This window comes from Myzus persicae, unplaced genomic scaffold, assembly GCF_001856785.1.
Source record: "Myzus persicae strain clone G006 unplaced genomic scaffold, MPER_G0061.0, whole genome shotgun sequence".
Taxonomy (NCBI): Eukaryota; Metazoa; Arthropoda; class Insecta; order Hemiptera; family Aphididae; genus Myzus; species Myzus persicae.
Window position 1 is genome coordinate 60,882 of NW_019104240.1, and position 23,177 is coordinate 84,058.

The window sequence follows — 23,177 nt, forward strand, 5'->3', positions numbered from 1 at the left end:
CTTACCTCTCAACTTTATCTTGCTTAGATCCAATCACTATTACGTAAAAAACTTGAAATATCTCTACGATGATTGTTCTTTATTTTGGTGATATCGAATACAAAATAATATACAGTAAAATTTCTAGATACCAAACACTCTTGGTCACTGATATTGTGTCCGCTATTCAGAGGGTTCAGTTTGTAGAAGGTTTGTTCCAAAGTTTTTTTCTCCCCAAAAAAGTCTGCTATTTAGAGTGGAGGTTTCACTGTACTAAATATGGCTCTTGGGATCTCGACTATCTACTGTAGAAATATTTTTTTTGTTTGCCATATTGTAGGTAGATACGTGTTTCATAATATTCGTAACAAAAAAAGTATACAATATTTAAGAGAGAAATCCATTATGACAAATACGTTTATTTTAAATTTTAAACCCGCATACATCAATCATGAAACAGATTGGTTTCGTACCAAATGAGTGCAAAAAAATTGCACAAAGCCGATGTTCAACAAGATGGGAATGTGTTTACATAATTATTTATGATATATAGGTTATGTATTCCGTATATACAATTATGTTAACAAGAATAACACGACTTCCTAATTCAATTCGATACTTTGTGGTCCTTCTGTATTTGATTTTTATTGTCCTAATTGATTGCATTACTTGAAAAATAAAATGAAACGTCTGAGTTGTCTTTCGAATTGTGATATCATATGGTCCATGATATATGTTATGCCACGCAAGCTTCCAAATTGGTTACACTAGCAACTTTTAATTCTACAGAACTGAAATTATTCAGTCTGTTGATAGTTTAAAAGAATTTTAGATTGTAGCACAGTGCGTAAAGTTTCAGATCACAGAAATAAAGCGGCAATGAAAATAAATTGGCCCAAAATATTTAAAAAAAATGATATCAAGATAAGATATAATATACAATAGCTACTGAATTGTAATATATTATACAGCATATAAATTGATAAAAGGGAATTATTCAGGACCATCAAAACGATCATTTAGAAACCAATTAGGATTTACCGCCAGATACATAAAACCAACATAATAACAACAACATTAACGTACCTATGTACCTGTATAACTGGCACGTTAATTGTCGTAACGTGCCTATGTATTATTATTATAATATGTGCCGGTAAAACGGACGACGCACCCATTTAATATTATTATATATTATACACTATATATGACTCCGAACACCACGCCGGTGCAGTTGCTCAATATTATAATATGCACACCGATCGTTCGACCGTGGACGAAACTTTTTAACCTCGTTTCACGCTCTGCTGGTACAAAGGACGTCCGTTATTCTTATCCCCCGCGCCGTAGATCGGCCATACACGCATGCGGATTAGGTACCTGTATTGGTAGATGGGTAGGTAAGGTGGTACACACATCACACAGACACTCGACGAGTTTTGGTTTTGTTATAAAATTTAATTTTTTATTTACCGTCCGGACATTTTTCATTTTTAAATCTCCCGACAACGCATATGAGGCATATATATGTATATTGCAGCCGGGCGCTCCCGTCATATGTATATAATATAACACAGTATAATACAATACCTTGTAATAATAACGATTATAATAATAGTGTCGCCGTTTAAATATTACGATATATTGTTCTACGGAAACTGAGACGACAATCTTGCGACAGATACTTATATATGTACGATATTACGTCAAATCTCGTTCAATTAACCGCTCGCGCAGTGAACAATACGAAATTGGATTTTACGACCGGAAACGATACGAACAGAGGCATTATTTACCTACGCGGTAGCGGCAATTTTCGTCTTCGCTCGTACTTCCACTTTTTCACCTCGCCCAGGAAAATACTTTTTGAGTCGTTCGTTATTGGAGAGGAGTGCACATCGCTTGATCGTGTGCGAACTTACGCTTTTTCATCGCCGCATCCTGCGTGCAGTGACCTTACTGCAGTAAAGGATCAAAACGTGCTTGTAGTTTGATATCTGCAGGTGGGCCGTGACACTTGACCGCTTTTCAGTACAGTAGGATCGCCTTGCGGAAAACTATTGGAACGATTAAAAAATGACCCATTGTAAGACACCAGCAATCGTGTTCAATTTTAAACCTATATTATTATCCACTGTAGGTATTAACGGAAAAAATCTCTGTTTATAATTTCCGTACCGCTGATTTCAACGTTTATATAGTATGTTCAAGATCTGTTGAATGAATGATCGGCTAATTTGCCCTCTGTATATCCCGTCACTGATTTTACTATTATTTTTAAAAGGGTCAATAAATCTATTTATGTACACTGTACAGTTAGAACATGTTGGGACTGATGAATAATATAATTTGGTGACACTTAGCATTGTTATTTACATTAAGTTTTATGAAGTTGTATGAATTACTCAAAGAAACCAGGAACTTACTAGCTCGTTGGGTTTTTATAAACTATTCCGTACTTTATAGTTTTGAGTCTAGGTTAAAATGTTTTAAAACGAATAATAAATACAAGTTCATAACTATATGTTGTGTATTAAGTATAATAACTGTTGAACACACTGCAAAATCGATTTATATTCAATTTAAATGATTTTAATAAATATTTTAATTTATAAGCCTAATGTAAATAATAAAATAAAATTAGTCAGATAACAATAACCACAGTTCATTTAATACGTGCACTGTGATAATAATTTTTTAGAAAAAATAATGATCTTTAAACCCAGAATACCAAGAACGAAATAACAACAGTGGCTGCTAAAAAAAATATTTACCTAATCGTTTTACGTGTTTACTATTTTTACTTCCCAATATATATAGATTTCACTTAGTTGAATTTTCAACAAATCAAAGTGGCTGTGCTCCGGATCTAGAATCACAGGGTTATAATTAACNACAGGGTTATAATTAACTAATTGATTTCTTTATTTAACGTCTATAATTTTAGCGGACATACCTAGTCTTTTAACTAAAATAAATCACTTGTCTTGTCATATTTTTTTTGATTATTTTATTAAATACATGTCTATAAATAACAATAAGAGGGAAAAATCGAATTGACCAAAACGGCGGTTTTGATCTACATATTCAATTATTATTTATTCATTATTGGTTTTAACCGCTCAAGGACCATGCGATAATAATCAGATGTAGATATAGTTAGAGGTACTGTATAAAACTGTGGTATTTTGCATTCAAGTGGAAATTAGGGAGAGAGAAAACTGGTTTTCAATTACAAATTGCATAATTGATGTATGTACAAATGGACGAGTTTATCAAACTGTATTTAAATTTACGAATAATAATTTTAATAAATTGGTCTCGTTAACCGTTTAGTTATTGTTAGTCTTACTTGAAACAACAAACTCCAAAGATAATGGCGTACCGGTACCACCATGTACACCAACAAAAAAAAAACGTTTTTCTGAATCGTCGTATTCCGAGAACAAAAGACTGTAAAATTGTTTGTTCGATTTTAAACAAAATCTATAATGATGAGTTCATCGATAAAGTGAATTTGAAAATGTCGGTTAAATATATTTGAATATGATGTATAATATTGACTACGGTAATGGTTTATAAATTATAAACAAATACAATACAAAAAAGAATGCCTAAGTTAGTATTGAATAGCTGCAGAGTGCTCTCTGTATAATACAATAATAATTTATAATACTTACTCGCGATGGTACAGTTACATAAAAATTGACGACTGAATGGTTTTATTAATCGCTGTAACATTTTTATTTTGTCAATGATTTTTATAAATTTTTCATTAAAAGTGAGAAAGAACACTGATTTATTTTATTTGTTGTGCTGTCGGTCATAATGCATCACGATTCACACAAAATACATTGATATAAAAAACAAAGAATTTTACATGGATTCTTAGATTCCTACACATATATTAGTCACCAATATAAAAAACTTGGAGGGGTTTTTCTTATTTTGTTAGTTTCTGTTTATCAAGGAATATTGTTATGGAACGCCTAACGATTTCACCAGTCTACAGAATTTTCCGTCAATGCTTAACAATAAAAAAGTGGTCATTAATACAACAGTAGGTTAAAATCATTTTTGTCGAAAAATATGTCATTGACCATTGGGTATATGCAATATAATTATTTACTTTAAAAGCCTCAAGTAACCACGAATAATATTTTTTAATTACTACTAAATAACTAAAAATTGTATTATTTGATTAAATATTTAATTTCGTCAAAATTTAGAATTAAAATATTTATACAAACATTTTTAGATTTTTTAGATTTTTTAAATGTTTTGGTTTCAACATAGACTAATTATGAGAATCCTTATTTTCAATTTTCAATTCCTAGCTATAAAAATGGAAAATTTGATCTTTAAATAATCCTATTTTTGAGAATAAACGGATCTTTAATTTTTCCCAACTTCTAATATAACAACTATGAGGAACATTATATTAAATTTCCAAGCATTCCGACCAAGCTAAAAACATTTAATTAACCCTTGAAAATTTTAAATTTCTACAAATAGCTCAAAACGAGTAAAAGTCATCGTGGATTTAATTTATTTTCCACTATCGACAACTTATGAGGAACAATGAATTTTATTTTCAAGTTTTTAGCCAATAATTTTTTATCGATAATAATTTTTAAGAAAACTATTAAAATCAAAAAAGGTGTATGCTCATAAATAGCTTGAAAATGATAAAATCTTTTGAAAAATGTGTGGCGTATATTAAATGCCAATACAAACATTCAGTTTACATTGCATATATACCTACGTTTATTTTTATAGACTTACACCAAAAAATAAAATCAATTTTTTCGAAAACTGGTTTTACTTTGATGACAGACATCATTGTAAAATCAATACATTCGTCGTTTAGTTCAGAACCTAAAACAACTATATTAACTAACAATCGCTGTAGTTACAGTTTTATTTCATTCTATTTATGAATTATTAATTTATAAATTATAGGCATCACACTTTTAAAGGCGTTCTCTTATAAGTTGTTTTGGCCGTTATGGGTGTCAAATTTGGGCCCCAGTAATAATAATATATTCTTGTTAGTGAGCTTAAGGACTTCTATCATATTTTTTCTATGTAGTTTAAAATCTTTAAATATTTATCATATTATATTTTTTTTTGTACTTAAGGTATTTAAAAACAAATGTTTTATGACTGAAATATACTTATTTATATATGACCAATATTTTGATTAACGTTATAGCCTTATAGGCCCCTAAAATTGTTTGGCACCGACTCCAAAGTTATCTTAAACCAGAAGTAATTCATGGAAGCCCGTAATATGTTTCGAGTGTTTCGACTCATTTCATCGTGTTTTAGCTTACTGGTGTAACGACATTGAGCGAGTATACATTTTAAAACCTTAAACCTTTAACCTACAACACGCTCAATAACTAAACTTAATTCAATTTACCCAACATATTTTTCTTAGGTGCTTATTTATGTGTCAAAAATAATAGTTTTATAATGAGGATATACTTATTTCTCACCAATCGGTGACTTTTACTCCATACTCACTACTGTATTTGAGAACAAATACGAAATATGCATCGCCTTCCTTATTATATTATAATGATTAATTATGTTTTTTTTGATATTTTGGTGAACGCGGGAAACCGAAATCGTATTTATTTTTTATTTAATCCTTTCAAACGGGTCCCACCCCTCCCATTCTAATATACACGTGAATGATCTTTTCTGGTGCGGTGGGTCATAGAGGGAAATGCTGATTACAATAATATTACACAGATGTAGTATCTATAATATTTAATATTATATCCGTGGGTACACGCGCGGAATATTTCGCGAACCAGATCACCTTGTTGCGGCGGCGGCTGTTCAGATATACGGAATTTCAACGAACGCAATAATAACATAATAATAATAATAATAACCGCCAATTCCCGAACACGTAGATTGTAGATATATGTGATATTATTTTGTACAGTGTCCACCTGTCTTACCGATTTATCTACAGTGTGATTCGCCAAGTATACTCGCCCCCTTTTTATCATATAATTATGAATTGATTCGAATTCTGGTTTTTTGAAAATACCATTTTTTTAAATTCTTTAAGCTTGTACTACTTAAGTAGTGTTCTGTGGCGATGCAAACTTCCGTTTTTCAAATTAAAACCCCTTTTTTGTATTTTATTTACCAGATAATTTTTCTAAAATATTTTACTTTCAGAATCGAATTATAAACAAGTAGTTTTTGAGTTATTTAACTTTGTGTACTAAGAGCAAATAGGGCAATAGACCCATGGCGGGCTTAGAAGATATGGAGGCTATGGTCATTTTAATAATGTTGGTAATTAATATTCATTTATCAAAATTAATATTTTGTAAAAAGAGTCCAAGTATAATACCTAAATACTAGATCCAGCATTATAGATATTTTATAGTTTTGTAAAACCACTTTTCAGGAATATTATCCTTAGAATAAACATTTGAATAATTGAAAAAATCGTCTGAACTTTGAATAAGGCACATTAAAATGTTCAAATAACATATCCACTAAGTACGATTTACAATTAAAAAGGAGGGTTCTCATTTGAAAAACAGAAGTCTGCATCGACACAGGACACTCCTTAAGTGGTAAACAAAATTTGAAGAATTTTAAAATATATTCTTTGAGTATATTTAAATAACTGCACCGTTAAAGACAAAAAGGCGGTGAGCATGCTTGTTGGTGAATTACCCTGTACATGTGTAAGTATACTTCACAATGTCCGAGGCGTGTGTTTGCGCGCAAGTGTGGTGTGTATATATTATGTATATATTATTATTATGAATAATATAATAGATCAGCACGCGAAATGATAATAATAATTACCTACACGGCACGGGTTAAACGCCACATTTTTTTTATATTATTGTGTTTTATAATACACCGGCACCGCCGAAATCGCCCTTGACACCACTGCCGGCGTCAACTATTCAGGGGTCGTGGCCGCCGCAATAATTTACCACTCGAACGCCGCCGTAGCTATGCACGAATACACTACCTATGTGGTGTTTTAATGATGAAATTCGTAAATGTATTGACTAATATATGTATTTATCTGTGTAAATAATATAACATTATATACCCACAAATTCTGCAGCAGCGATCGGTGCCAGTGATACGCCGTGTTCGTATAATAATATTATAACATCGGTGGCGTGTGGTGAACATTTGAAGTCTAATAAATGGGCGTTCGACCGGAACTTCTGAAACGTCATATAATATAACAATGTGATTATAATTTATTGGCCGCAGTAGGTGTTCAATTTTTATTATAGAGTTTAGTTTATAATCAACGTAATGTCGTGGAGGCATATACTGTGATAATGTGATGAAAAAAGTATAAAACAAACATATAAGTAATAATATGGTATACGTATACCATAATAGGACTGATAATAATATTTTACTCTAATATTTAAATTGATATGTAACAACTGACAACAACAACTTGGTACTTGCTGAAGGTAAATTCTGGTATGGTGCTAGTAGTGGACTATAATGCGCTGTAGTACATAAGACATGGAGACGCAAGTTCGACGAAAAGACTTCGGTCTTCTTAAAATGTACAATTTTAAAATTATCATACATTGCTTCAAAATTTAAATACCAAAAATAAACCAACAAAGTTCTTTACATAATATTCTTACTTAAACATTTGAAAAAATCACAATTCACTTAAATAAAAAAATAAAAAAATAAATAACTGAGTAAAATGGATTCATTTTAAAAGAACCCTCACCCATATGACGTGTTGTTTCCGTCATACAAACTTCATTCCACAGAATTTTATTTCTAATTAAAATATCAATAAAGCCTTCAAGATGCCCTAGATAATAATTTCACCTTTAAATTGTATACAATGTCAATTTACTCTAATATTAAAGATAAAAGAGTAAATGGATTTTTCTTGACGAAATGTTGCTTATAATAAGTTAGTAAGACTGAGTCAACACATGCAGGTATGACGTCCTCTTAAGGAGTAAACTCTTGACCGGTCTCTTTTGTCTATAATATACACTTTGTACAGATATACAATATATATATTGACTTTATTAGAGGTATATAATATAATATTGACTTTGTAGAAATGACCGTGTGCCGCCGCCGTCGTTTATAACCCGAGGGTGCCACGCATATTATTCTGCTGCGGTCGTCTATAATATGTATCGATACCCATTACGTGCGTGTACAGAGCGATTGTCTTTTCAAATCGATCTGCCCCAATGTCGGTGAAGATTTCCGGTAAATTTCGTTTGGCCGTTTCGCGGAGCTATTTCAATGGTGCCAGAAACGCCGCCGTTTCCGAACTGTAGCTGCATTCATTTTATTACGCACTCATAATATTATTAGCGGAATACCTATTCAAAACCCATAATAGTTGAGCATGCCACTTATTTGTAGAGATAACGATAACATATAATATTGCACAACTTTTGCAGAAACAGTAGTATTTGATCAAAATTTGATTTACATTATTTTACATATTTGACGGTTTGAGTATAATATACACCTAAGTGTACAGTAGTTTATTTAAATATATTTAATTCGAGCAATATTTCTCATGCCGATATCAATAGCTTTTAAAAGAAAAAAACATCATTTTCCATTTTATATTTTACGAGTATTTTCGTACATTTCGCCAACGGCTAACGGTCCATCGTAAATTCGTATTACTTAACACGTGCGTTGGCCATCCGTTCAATATTCAATGTTTAATCTATCAGAAACGGTTTCGAAATACAAAATTAAAAAACCGCGGACCTTAAACAATATGTTTCAAATACTCGATGAATTCGAACAGACAAATATTGAATAATATAATTGCTACCAAACGAAAACAGAAAAGGGGAAATAAAATTAAAAAATCATAAAAAAAAAACGTTTGCATAATAAGTACCGTGGCTGAAGACAAAACAAACGCTCTGTATATCATTATGTACAGGTATGTAGGCACACTTCCGGAAACGGAGCGGCGCGTGCGGCGGTCGGTGATCAGATCGTGTTCCGCGGGTGTAGTTATATATTATTATTATTATTATTATTTACTATATGGACGACCACGACTGTACCTATATAATAGCTGGTGTAATAATATTATGTGTGTACCTATATGCACGCGAATTCTTTGTGCTGCAGCCGCCGTACGAATTCCATCACGTTTTCTATCGATGTATAGTTTTTAAGTAAACCGACCCATAGTTCGCGAGTGGGTGAGGACCGTAGTTCTTCGCCGACGACGCATAAAACCGCGAGGATCCGCGAAAATATATGATATTGGACCCGAATCCAATGAAAATGTTCACAACGTATTGTGTATTTTATAATAATATGTAGGTTACGGAAAATTGATCGGAATTCGTAGCTCGAAAAAATTCAGCACCTACCACATAGTATACGTATAATAGGTGTTTCTATGACTAATTTACAATCACATATGTATAAATCGACTGTTCAATGTTTTGATTGAAATCCATCGAGACAAAATTAAATTTGAATTCAGAGACTCTCAAAAAATAGTTTTGTGGAACTAAAGTCTTCTAATAACGTGTTAAGCTTTTAATAGTTTAAATAACAATATCTTTTTTGTTTGGTTTTGCATGTAAATTACTATTTTTCCCTTTAAAAATATAATTGTATAATCAAAGCATTCATCGCTGAGAATCAATACAAATATTACAATAAATATGGTACTAAATTATGTATTTAAGCTATAGGTAACAAGGAATTAACTTTGCACTCCATTTCGTTTCATTTACCTATCCAGTTGTTTTTTCTAAATCGAAGTTTAAACAATGATAATCGTGTATGAAATACGGATATTTATTATTGCCAATTGGACTACATTATAATAATTAATACTGATTCGATGTGTTGTCGATGGTCGTTTATTGCCTGCGGCACACTGAAAATGTTATCGTTCCAAACTCGTTTGTTTGTCATTTTGTAATTCCTCGAACACTGTTTTTTTTTTTTTTATGACAACACAGACAAATTAAAATGCCATCAGACAGACCTTCTGCAAGTCTCGATAAAATGTCGCGTAGTCTGCGGTATTTAGCGCTCTACCAGACCTGAAGATATTATTCTTATAAGCGGCGTATACTCATAGTAGGTAGCCGTACAGACGGCGGTCGTTATAAACGATAGGTAGGTCTGAGACGAGACGAGATATGACGATAATAATGATTATTAATTAATATAAATACCATCGTGCCGTATTTCCATCGCCCGGGTGTTTGTTGGGTCAAGCTTGGACTCAAGTTTTCCAACAAAACATTTTTTTTCGATAGTATTTATTGTATATTACACGATTTAGGATACAAAATGATTATGTGTCTGTCATTCGTCTGCTTATTGGTCGTTAAATCATGTCTCGATAAAAATGTATAAATAGACAAACAAACATTAAAAAAAAAAAATGATTATTCGAAGATTTATTTAAATTGGGTCAGACCACGGTTTATGTATTAAATAATAAATTAATAGTAAGTATATAAAATCGAACAACGATAATAGTGTGAGCGTTATTATTGCAGTAATATGAATGCAAATTTTAATTTATTTAAATTCTTACTCATATTGTTCTAAATTCATAAATAATGACAAACCTTTATTTCAAAATTATTTAAATAGAATTTACAATTATGCGTAGTAATATCCTTTCTCTAATACGTGAACAATTGGTTTAACCTGAATAATAATACTAGTAAGAATTCAGATGTTGCAGCTTTATACAAATATATTTAAACAACATTTAAAATGAAGCTAAAACTCAATAAAAATACTTGTATAATTAACAAAAATAATTCAATAAATTGTGTACCGTATGATTTCATATTAATTTGAGTTCCATCCAATCAAATAATAACTAATATAGTATATATTATTATTCGCGTATAAAGAATCTATGTCATGAAAATATTCCATTTCACATCAGTTCTCACAATGTTATTATTATAAATATAATGAATTTCAAAAACCTAATCTAACCTAATAAGAATGTCGATTGTTCCGAGTAAGACAAATATATACCGATTCTCAATAACTCAAAAAACAATTTTCTACCAGTCTTTTTTCCGAAAATGGGCAAGTCCATAGTATTTTTCATCGTTTTCTGGGAAATCGAGAGCACTTTGGTACAACAATATTCGTTATCACACCTGTACATCTTCCATATTATGTTATTGTACATAACTACAAACATTCCTGCACGGTCACAGCAAACTCACAGTAATAGGATTCGCGAGCAGTGGTTGCATTGCAAAGACACGTAACATAATAATAATAATGCCCATGGCATAGTTTCGTCTTGGAATTGATGAAACATTGCTAATGCGTTTCGTTTTTGATTCACCGTGGTCGTCGAGAATCTGCGAAATCCAATCGATCAATTACACAGTGTACCAGGTGCTGCATGGATGCAACTAAAGTCAAAATTCTAGAGGGGCTGCATAGGTAGATCCTCTAATCAAAAATAACTAACCGCAAATGCCACCACGGAGCAAACAGTTTTTATCAGTCCTCTCCTTCCTCCGCAAAAAAAAAGTAATGTAACTTATTTCAAGACCATTAAAAAATATGACTAAAATGATTTAACGTCATTATTTCCATTTATAAATTATTTAAAAATATGTCTTGTAAAAACTTGCAATAACATGTAATATGTTGACACATTTTAAAAATATAATAAATGAAAAAAAAAATGTCTTAGTAATTGGACTGTTGAGAAAAACATATATTGATTAGTAATTGTTGTGTATAATTTTTTTTTTTTGACAGGTAGCGGATATATTTTTTTTTTTATATTAGTTTACATTTTCCAGCCTGAAGCAACGCTTCTTTTGCAGTGAGGTTAATGCAGCCCTGGCAATATGTAACTTCTCTTAACAATTTTATACCTACATTTTACAAAAAATTTTCTAACAAACCTCTTAAACTGTACAAAAAAATGAAAACAATAATTAACCCCTGTGACACCAAAGTTTTTGTTTGGAGGTAAATTCAAATCAGATTTCGCTTAGAGCCAAAATTTCGCTTAAATACTGGTAATAGCTGTTAGGTACCTGGTACACTAACACGGTGTATTGGTTCTCTCGACGAGAGTCGTAGACTTGAAGTTTTTTCACTTTTATCAATTTGTCTGATAATTCGATTTTATGGTGGTGATATTATATGACTTTATATCACTGATATAGTTTGTTTGACGCCAGACAACTGAACATTTTTAATCGTTTTCGGAGGTGACGTACCAAACATTAAAGGTGTTTACAAACCAAACTGTTTGATTTCAAACAAACATTTCGAAATAGTATGGTAATGTCTAATCGGTTTGAAAATCATAACTTTTATACTAGCTAGTACCTATAAAAGATTTCAAATCTTTTTAATTATTTTGAACCGGTTTAAAAACAAACCACAAACATGGTTTACAAACGGGAACTGATATTGAATACGATTATTAAATTATTATACTGCAAAATCACTGTTAATAGTTATTTACGTGTCCAAGTATTATGTATGCTTGTTGTATGCGCTAACGAAAAATGTTTTATTAAAATTCACAGTGGAGTCTATAATATTAATATATAACTGTAATTTTTGTTATCATTTATCATTTTCAACTATGAACTAATACATTTATTGTTTTATTCATGTATACCTTATCAATCGAAATTGTGTAAATAAATGGAAAATAATGTAAATTAACCATTGGTCATCAGAGGCGTATTTGGTTAGGCCTACCATTTAAGCTGTTGGCGTGTAAACGCGATTTCTTACAGAACTCTAAGTTCCAAACCGTTTTATCGGCTTTATAATATATAAACACGTAATTTACCCAAAGAGTGTACCTATGTGGATTATTATGTTTCATGAAGCCGTCGTGGTTCAAACGTTATTCGATTATAACTAGTTATTACCAAGATTTACCCATAGCAAAATCTATCGGTATTTGTCACGACCACTGTAACTACAATAATATTATGTTATTACTCGTTAACGCAGTTGATCGGGTTTAACTTGAGCTTTGCACGCGTCTACAGAAATCGTTTCGCTCCAACAAAACACGAGTAATAATGATGATAATAATAATAAGAATAAAAATATTATAAGGTAGGTAAGCGCGAAATCGATGAAACTTCAATCGTCATACCTAACTGGTCCATATGGGTCGACAGCCGTGCTGCGCGGTTGTTATGTCATGGTCTGTCATTTTCACCGACTGCAATAACAAATCATGATAATCATAATAATAACAATAATAGTTGTGACTGTAGTTGTGTGTGAGCTTTCTTTTTATCCAACACGCCGTTTGTGTATTAGACACATAATAATTTATAGGCATCATAATCATATATTATTATTACCTAGGTAGGTACCTATATTATTATTTATTATCATTTATCAATAACAATAAAAAACCAAGTTCTGGAGTAGATTTCATTTTCTGTGCAAAGCATTTTTAGGGGTCGGGGGGTTATAATTAAGGCATATACATGGCATATATTTTAAATGAACCTGGAGTTTCACCATTAGCCTTGATCCAGTGACCCTTACCCACTATATCTGCCACTGCACAAAGGGCATATTTTGAAATAAATAATGAGGAAAGGGGGCACGAAAAACTCAAATGGCCAAATATGTATATTTTATAGTTATATAATCACCGTTCAAAAATGTACAATTTGTTTTGTACAAGACAATAGTTACATATGTTAATAAACATTACAATTATTTTTTACACTGGAACATGCTTAAAAATATGGAAAAATTCTCTTATCTCTAATAATATTAAGTTCATGTTATCAAGAACAATGACAACAGAACGTTAAATTTTGTTCTACTATTTGAACTGACAAACTTTTGTTAGAAAATGTGTTATCATTACCAGTTTTAAAGTAAACAATAATCAGGAAAAACTTGATTACAACTAATCGTGTAGATTATTATGTTATCAGTTATATTTTATAAATTACAATATACTTTATAGAATACATAAAATAACTATGTATAGTATTTGATGAAATATATAAATATGTACGGCCAAACCACCATTGCCGGGGGACTCCTTTTTGCTCATTCCATAAATACGCCACGGCGTTTCCCTTTTATATTTATGTTAAAACAATTTTATGTGCATATTTTTAATAGCCGAACACATGTCAATTTATTTTTTAAAAATTAAGCTAATGATAATGATCCTCATTTTCATAACACGCTACATGTCTATTTATATAAAGTTGCGGTGAACTCGCTTGAGCGTGTTTTCAAGCAGATTGCCTGAGGCTCCGAAAGAATGCGTCATTCACCCTCTACACATTGTCGTGATTCGTGATGTATAACTTGGAGGAGGAGGGAGGCTAGGTGGTTTCTTTAAATGGCTTGTAATTGGCTAGTAAAATATGAAAATAAATTTCTTCTAACCCAAAAATTAACTGATGAGCTCATTTAAAATTATCCTTTTTTCTTAGGCCTGCGTCAGTATATTATTTAATATTATCAACAAAATATGAGAAATGTAATATCAAGCAGAGAAAATTAACATTATTATTATGTCGAATGTATGGCTCAAACCTACGTCTTGTGCAAAGCAAATAATTATACAAATATTATAAAGTAGGTAGTAGGTACTTACATTGAGAACACATATTTTATACAAGCGTCTATATATTTTCTTTGAACTTATAAGTTGTTGTAATTTATGTGCATTACAACAAAAACATTGCACATTGTATTATAATTGATGTGACTCAATCCTGTATGATCTAGTGTGTGACTGTAACCTTAACGGTTATTATTAATATAAATAAAAATAAAATTAATTACGTTGTTCAATTTGTTAATTATTGCTCAAGTGCCAATAATTATTAGTAAATTATAAATTAAAAATAATAATAAAATATGTGCAAGTTATTTTTAAAATAAATAAATACAATCATATTTTAAGTATTTAGAATGTATGAGGGAAGAACAAAAAAACATGTTTGGTTAATGGTGTTTATCTCACTTAGTTCATATTATTTGTAACTATGGAGGTAATCGTACTACTGTTGTACTAGTCACTAGACATAGTAAGTATAATCAAGCCGAAAATTTTACCAACGTTTTTATGCTTGTTGTTGATATATTGTTACTAATTATTATCTAATATCATATATGAACTATGATCCATATAGAAGCTATGCATATAATTTATTAATATATTAATATTAAATAATGAAATATATTTTTGACCTTCCAAATGATTTTTTATACGGATAAAAAGAATCTTACTTAGAAAATTAAATATTTTATCTTCTATATGTTGACTTAGATTCATTTATTACTAGATAGCTGTGCATTTATACTACAGTTTCGATTTGATCACAACATTTAGAGATCACATTACTCATGACGTCTCTCGTTCAACGAGTGTCATGATTTTCGTATCAATTTATGATTATTATTCTATCTATAGGAAATGAAAACTTCTCCTCTTACATTTATAATATAATCAATCCCATAAGTGTAATTTCCTAGTTCCTCAAAACGAAAATCTTATAAATCGAATTATGGATAATGTGTGTACATTTATAAGGTTTATAAAAATATTAAACAGTATAGGACAACATGTAGGTGCAGAGCAAATGCATAACTACTAATTAAGTACCCAATTATTTACTTGTTAAAAGATGCGTAAACGTGTAATATAAAAAGTCCAAATGGATACCAATCAAAATAACTGAAATATTTGAAATTTTCGGCTACACACTGAGGTATTTGAAATATTTAAAGAATTTAAGAGAAAATGTCGCTTACGAATAGTAAAAAATTATCGCCGAGAAAAAGTGTCCTAGTTTTGTTTGGTTCATAGCACCAGTGCGCCACGGCGCAGAAATAAACTGCACATTTACTTGATCCTATAGACCTAATGCATTATTAATAACCTATCTACCTGATAAATAGTATTATTGTTAATATATGTCTACCAAGGTGGAGAAAAATAGTTGTTGTTTAGTTCGTGTACTTATTAGTTTGGAATTCGTCGGTCGGCTATGCGAATCGGACAATTATTAATTGGCCATTTAAATCATATTATACCTAATAGCAAAGATATATAATTATACCAAAACGTATTTTACACGGTGTGTGGCAAGACGAGCGTGGCGTATTCGAGTTGTGTATAATATACAAGAAATAATATCCAATCATCAAAACGCAAACATAATAACCCCTTGTTATAGGTAGATGGCAAAATTAAAATTTTAAACATCAGCCGTCGGGATCTTATCCTTTTTTAAACGCGGTTGTTTCTGAGTACCTACCTATTCAAATCTCATGAACTTCACAAATCAATAACAAGAATCAAACAAACTCGAGCGGCAAAACGTATTTGAAAAAAAAAAATGATAATAAAACGATGGTTGGATGATGGTCAACGGCTGAAAAAAACATTGTTATCGTATACCTATCAACTTTTAATCTCGATTTGCTGTAGGCGGTATTCGACGTCAAAACCGACCACGTTTGCCGTAGGTACACACGCATAAAAATATAAAAATATCTGTGCGCTATTATGCGAATATAGGAGGAAAAACACCCGCAAGACCCATAATTCTATTATTATATACCTGATATAAGGACTAATAGGTACGTAGGTACATTATAGCAGTGGTTCTCAACTAGCATTAAGCCACTATTAGTTAAGGATCCCTAGTTCCCTTAACTCTTAAGTTTTAGTTAAATTGGTACGGACACCACCGTTTTCTGTGCATGTGGATTGTAGATACGTCTACATTTTGTTCGAACACGAAAATTAAGAAAACATTCTTACCCGTCTGTATCGTCGGCGTAATGAACGAGTGACAGTATATATATATTAAAATTAATCAAGTATTCATAATAAATGTTGAATAATAAAAAAACGGCAGTTAAAAAAATGTGTTACGTAATTTAATATACATAAATAATTAATTTTCAATGTTATTATTGTATATATTTAGTGCATAAAGCATAGGTACGTGTTGTAAAGTATTTCAAGACACGATGTCCCTACCCCTAGCCTTGTTAACTGCTTCCGAAGTGTTAACCAGTGACCAATAACGGTCAATAGGAACACACGCATTAAATATTGAAATATCAATGTACACGGTGTCACAAGACGGTATTCTTTTAAAAACAAAAATTAACAATTTCATTAGAAATATATCGTAAAATGTACAATATCGTTTGAATTGAATTGATAGTATTTATATTTTATACTATATGCGGAGTACCTACCTACCTTGTCTCGGATTGATTGTAGTTATGAATCATGATAAATTAGTTATGTATATCGACAATTTACTAAAATATAAATTAAATAAGTAATTAAATTGTTGGCAAAATAAAATATAATAAAATATTCTAATTTGATGTTTGAGTATAAATTATTCAATTAGTTTATGCGTTCAGCTATCCATTTATAAACAGCACAATCAAACCTGATTTTCGTATTGGTATACATTGAATATTTCTTGACACTTAAAAAGTTATATTTTATTTCATATGTATTACAAAATGTGTGTCTTAGTTACATAATATTTTTAACTACTATACTGGCTGCAGCAGAGTAGTGTATATAATGATAATTGACACGAATTTCCTGGATAAGTACGTTTGAAAACAAAAATAATAAATAAGTACCTACAGAATTACAGCACATACCTATGGTATTTAGAGTATAAAATTATACAGATTTAAACCGAGATTTCTCGTCGAGTTTTTAAAATTGTACTTATTACCTACACAGTCGCGATTTACTATACTTACTACATTGTTCGCCAATTATGCTAATAATTTCGGATCGGGTTAGTAGTACTAAATTGAATATCTGTAATAACTAGTTTCGACTCTATTTTAATAAACAATCATTTCTTTAAAATATATCAAACTCGTACGATTTATATTCAGGGCCGGCGTTCACGAGTGTATTGAGACACGGTGTCCAACATAGAATACGCATTATAATAAGTTATCATTCACAGATTCGGACTAAATGTATAAACGAACCATATTATGTCGAAAGAAAAACAAACTTTCACACACGAGTGTGCCAAAATCATAATAGTTTATGCATAATTTCAGACACCCATCTATTATAATATTACTGTGCTTGATGTGTTGGTACTCCTACACATAATAATAGTATAAAATACATTCAAATCGTGCGTCGAGTTATTTTCTGGTGTATTCGCATAGTATTCCAATTTATAAACAAAAATATGCATAAGAATTGAACTCGCTCTATTTTTTTCAAATTATCTTATGGTTATGGATACCCACATAACGACTAATAAAATGTAAATTAATATTGACAAATTTGGGGTTGCTAAGCACACTCAAGCCCCCTTCCAAATTGCACCTAAGACTATGCCATGTGATGTATGTTGTTTAATAAAAAAAAAAACCGTACTTAACTGTGCTTTAAAATTCAAACAAAGTAGGTATATATTTTTTTGATTGATTTTTATTAATTATGTCGTTTGTAATAACTTATATCAGGTACATGATTACAAGAAATTAAGATCTTGATTAATAATTGTATATCTCAAGATAGTTATAAATAGCCTTACATAATTTACATTTATTCGTTATTATAATTATTATATTTTAAAGAAAAATGCTTACCTAAGTCATAATAAGGTCTGCATTAAAACAGTTAGGTACGTGATTCCAACAATTATGGAATCGGCGCAGCCTGCCTAGTCGAATTTGTCGAGTATTTAATTTATATAAGTATATATTTTGTATCTATAGGTACCAATTTTATCATTCCTAGAATAACTCACCAATATTATATAATATTACATTAAGTGTGCGACCTCGCAACCCGTCACTGAACTGATTTCCATTTGATTTTTTTTTTTTGCAGGATGACTGGCAAGTGTGGCAGGATACCATCTCCTGGCTGGGCAACCCGGCGGCCCCACAGGCATCGCCGGTATACATGTGCGGATCGGGCACCGTCCCCGGGTTGGCTCCGTCAACAGACAGCCATAGGCGATGCGACCCGATGGCACCTGACGTCGGAAACCATCCTCTCGACGACGCACAGCACCATCAGCACCTGGATTCACCTTCGGATGCTGTTCCCTACGAGGAATTCATTGATCTGGACATGTTGATCAACTATGTGGCTGACCAGCACAGCGGCACCAACGACCCCGTACCGCCGGATGCCATGATGACGACCTACGCCGCGGACAAGCCGTACTACAACAGGTACTTATCATAATAAATAACCTATTTTAAATAAATAATAATATTAACACCATTGAGAAGTGGTCAATAAGTTGTCGGTTAAAAGTCGCACACTTATATGGATAAAAATTATAAGTAATTGGAATTTAGTTTATCTAGATAAGTATAGCTGGGCCGCTGGGGCTTGACTAGGTTCCTTAAATTGAATAACTTGTTCTGCACATCTGTTAATCGATAACTAATTGTACCTTATCGGTGGTTGATGGAGACCAAATAACCGAATAACTTTGCTTATTTTTTCGTGAAAAAAGAATACACATTAAAATATTTAAATGTAGCGTTGGAGGGTGAGCAGGGAAATCTTTTAAAATGTATAACGATTAAGTACTTCACGTTTGTTGGTTGTAGACCTTTAGACACGAACGAGAAAGTACCTTTAATAAGTTTAATACCTACTAAAACGACATTATTATTATTATTTATTATTATAACGCTCGTCCCAAGAAAACAACAGTCACGCTGCTTGTAGCACACAAAGTTGATAAATCCAAATGAAAAAAAGACATAATATTATGTATCTAGATTAAATTTATCGTTACATTGTAAGATCTTGCAGGTTTGGTCAACATGTTTTTTCTAATCGAGCCTGCACCACTATACTAGCCGTTGTGGTACTGCTTTCACAATGTACTTCCCCCTCAGTTAACATACTTAACGACGTACATAATATTGTACTCTTTCCGACATAGTTGACAATTTCTTTTATTTTGTTCAATGGAATGCAAAGGTATTATATATTTTTTTTGAATAAGTTCCTATAAAGTGTAGGTACACTAAGTATGAACATTGAACTCGAACACAAATAATGGTTGTCCAATACTTTATATATTATATCTACATGTGTAGGTCCTGACGAGAAATTGATTTACCAATACTTTTGATCGTAATACCTATATTAGTTTCCAAGGCGCATGCTATAGGGTTTATCAAGAATAGGTATATTATGACGTACTTTAATTGTTATTTCAGTGTACTATTATTATATCCTTCAGACAATACTCGATATAATATAATAATATTATATGGTACATACTCCCATTTTCAAACGGATCACACTATCTATATGATATGCACATTCTGCATCGTATGTTTTTGTCTAAGAGTGTGTTCAAAAACTTTTTTTTACCTGATCGGTTCTTGAAATTAAAAGCAATGATACTCTCATATGATATAATGTACTATATATAATATTATAATCGCTATAAAACACAACACAAGACTTTTAAGGTAACAGAACTAAATATTATGTCGAAGTTCATGACCCATCATATAGGTACGAGTTTCTACAATATTTTCTAACCTCTCTGTCTCTCTCTTCTGCTAATTGTATTAAACATTGCCATCGTCAAATTCACTAGAAAATAGGTACATGGTCGATTGTGTGATTACAATATTTTTCACTCCGAAGAGATTTACGGTGGCGGTGGTTGTGCCGACGATGTGGAAATCCGAAAACGATCACATATTGTACATTACAAATAATAATAATAATATTTGATACCTCGTTTTTTCTAAGCGCTATAATATGTTTCTCTAGGCGTGTCGGGCGGGCAAGGTGCGGCGGCGGACGTCGCTAACAAACTGCCACAGCTGGTGGACTATGGTCGGGGTCCCACGCGCGTGTACGATGAGGTTATTATATGTATATAGGTGCGTGGGCGAGCGGTCGCAGGACTAATGGAATATTATTCGCATTCGTATAATATAATACTTTATCTCTGAACCGGACTACGGTGTTGATGTTATTAAGACGATAAAACTATATTCGTGTTATTATTTATTGTTATTCTATTCGCATAATCGATTACAACGCGATACAAGAGTTTCAAACTTTGAACGCCAGCTGTGCGAAAACATTTCTACAAACATTTTCAAATTGTTTGCAAATTCATTTTTCCGACTGACAGGTGAAGTGTAACAATTAGGGTGGGGGTTTTCCTTGGAAAACTTACGTTATATAGGAAAAAGCATGGTTTTCAAACTCCTTAAGAAGGATGGCAATAGTGAAATTGTTGCATGGGAATTTCTGTCATCCAGGGGATGATGTCGGCAGCTTTTTTAATCACCTATACCTTTTTTTCCCAATATATATAACAATCGCAATAACTTTCTAGAATATAAGACGTATTAAAATAAGGATAAAAACAAGAAAGTGCTTATGAAAAATGTTCAGGTCAAAATATGACGTTCCCTGCAGGTATATATGTAAATTACGTAAATCAGGATCATATACGTCTGCCACGATTTGGAACAAAAGTGAAGTGCAGAAAGCGATTTTTCTTTACCATATCTCATTGAGTTGCTGTTAACGATTTTCTACTATAGGAATATTCCTCGAACAACATTTCAGGGAACAAGGAATATTTCGGATTCATTCTAGTAACAACTGGGGAATTTGTATTTTAATTCACATAAATTTAAAATCTAATCTTTACACTGACGACTAACATTTAAGTGTGTAACTTGAATTCTATTCTTGTATATGTATCTCCTAATATATTTCAAATAATTTCTGACTATAATTAAATTAGATACTGGAACATTTGAGAAGTATGATAAATGAAAATTGTAATCTCCATTGTACACTCCCCTGTTTTGAGAACATTTCAAGGAATTTGCCGAAATACATATCAGTCCCTGGAATTTGCACATCCGCTGGTCATTTTATCTCGCGTGATGTAAGACCGGAGAACGCTAAAAATTATAAAAACTCGCCGACTCTCGAGAGGATTGTGAATACAATTATTATTAAACCTATACACACGCCAGACACCGCGACGGCGCAAACGTGTGTATATATGACAAATGACGCCACTGAAATTCAATACGCGTATAAAATGTTGGTAGGAATTATAATATAGGTATATTCGCATCGTCCGTCCGTCGCCGAGCTGTCTAATTTATATAATAATATTATACGGTTATTGGCAACCGCAGCACAGTTGTTCGCAATCGGACGATTCGACACCGAGATAGCGCAATTTACCTGCAATCTGGTGCCTACACACACACACACACACACACACACACACACACACACACACACACACACACACCTGACATCATGAATAAATCTGGTCTTATCCGATAAAATGCACCGCAGCTACCGGTTTCGCGACTGCTGCTGCTGCTGCTGCTGCAGTGAGATAATATCGATTGGTCGGCCGATCGATCGGTCGTTCGTTATTATAATAATCGTCGGTCGTAATACGCGATTCCTTTTTAATGGCATACGTTTTATAATTATTATTATGAGGCATAATATTATAATATGTACAACTATAAGTCTATACACATAATACGTATGTGCGCCACATTATCCCGCGGTGTACGGGGTCGCGCCAGCAGTGAAATTTCAACGATCTGTAGGTACATTATAATAATACGCGTATTAGGTACTATATTATGTATACAATATATTATATTATGGAGGTATATTATTATAATGTGTGTACACTACGACCGGGAATAATATATTAGACCGGCTGTGGACGAGCGGGCGGTGGAGGTGGTGGTCTACATAAATATAATATTATTATGAACGCAAGTGTCGGCGACCGACCGGCCGGTAGCGTACCAATAGGCAATGTATAATATAGGTATGCGCTATAAATTGTATCCGCGTATAATACACATATCGTGTATGATAATATAGGTATATTCCGGGGTATATAGTTATACCCATAATAAATAAATATGTAAACAAACAAACGACCTCCGGTGGAAACATTTTTTTCTTTTCTTTCAACTCTCCTCCGAGTGTCCGCTTAGTTATGCAGCCAACGACTCGAGATAACCGTCCGCTTAGGAAAGGTCGTGATATAAATTATAATACACATATTATTATTACATCTGTATTGTGATCAGTGGCATAACTTGGTTCGTAGGGCCCCGTAGCA

General features: G+C 32.1%; 1 protein-coding gene across 1 annotated transcript in view; it reads left to right on the forward strand.

Annotated features, from left to right (window-relative positions):
- The window catches only part of LOC111040375 (Krueppel-like factor luna), an 83,483-nt gene that overhangs the window by 45,426 nt on the left and 14,880 nt on the right, over nucleotides 1-23,177 (forward strand). Inside the window, exon 2 of the mRNA XM_022324266.1 lies at nucleotides 18,890-19,239. Within this exon, the coding sequence (XP_022179958.1) occupies nucleotides 18,890-19,239 (350 nt within the window). The remainder of the gene's footprint in view (nucleotides 1-18,889; nucleotides 19,240-23,177) is intronic.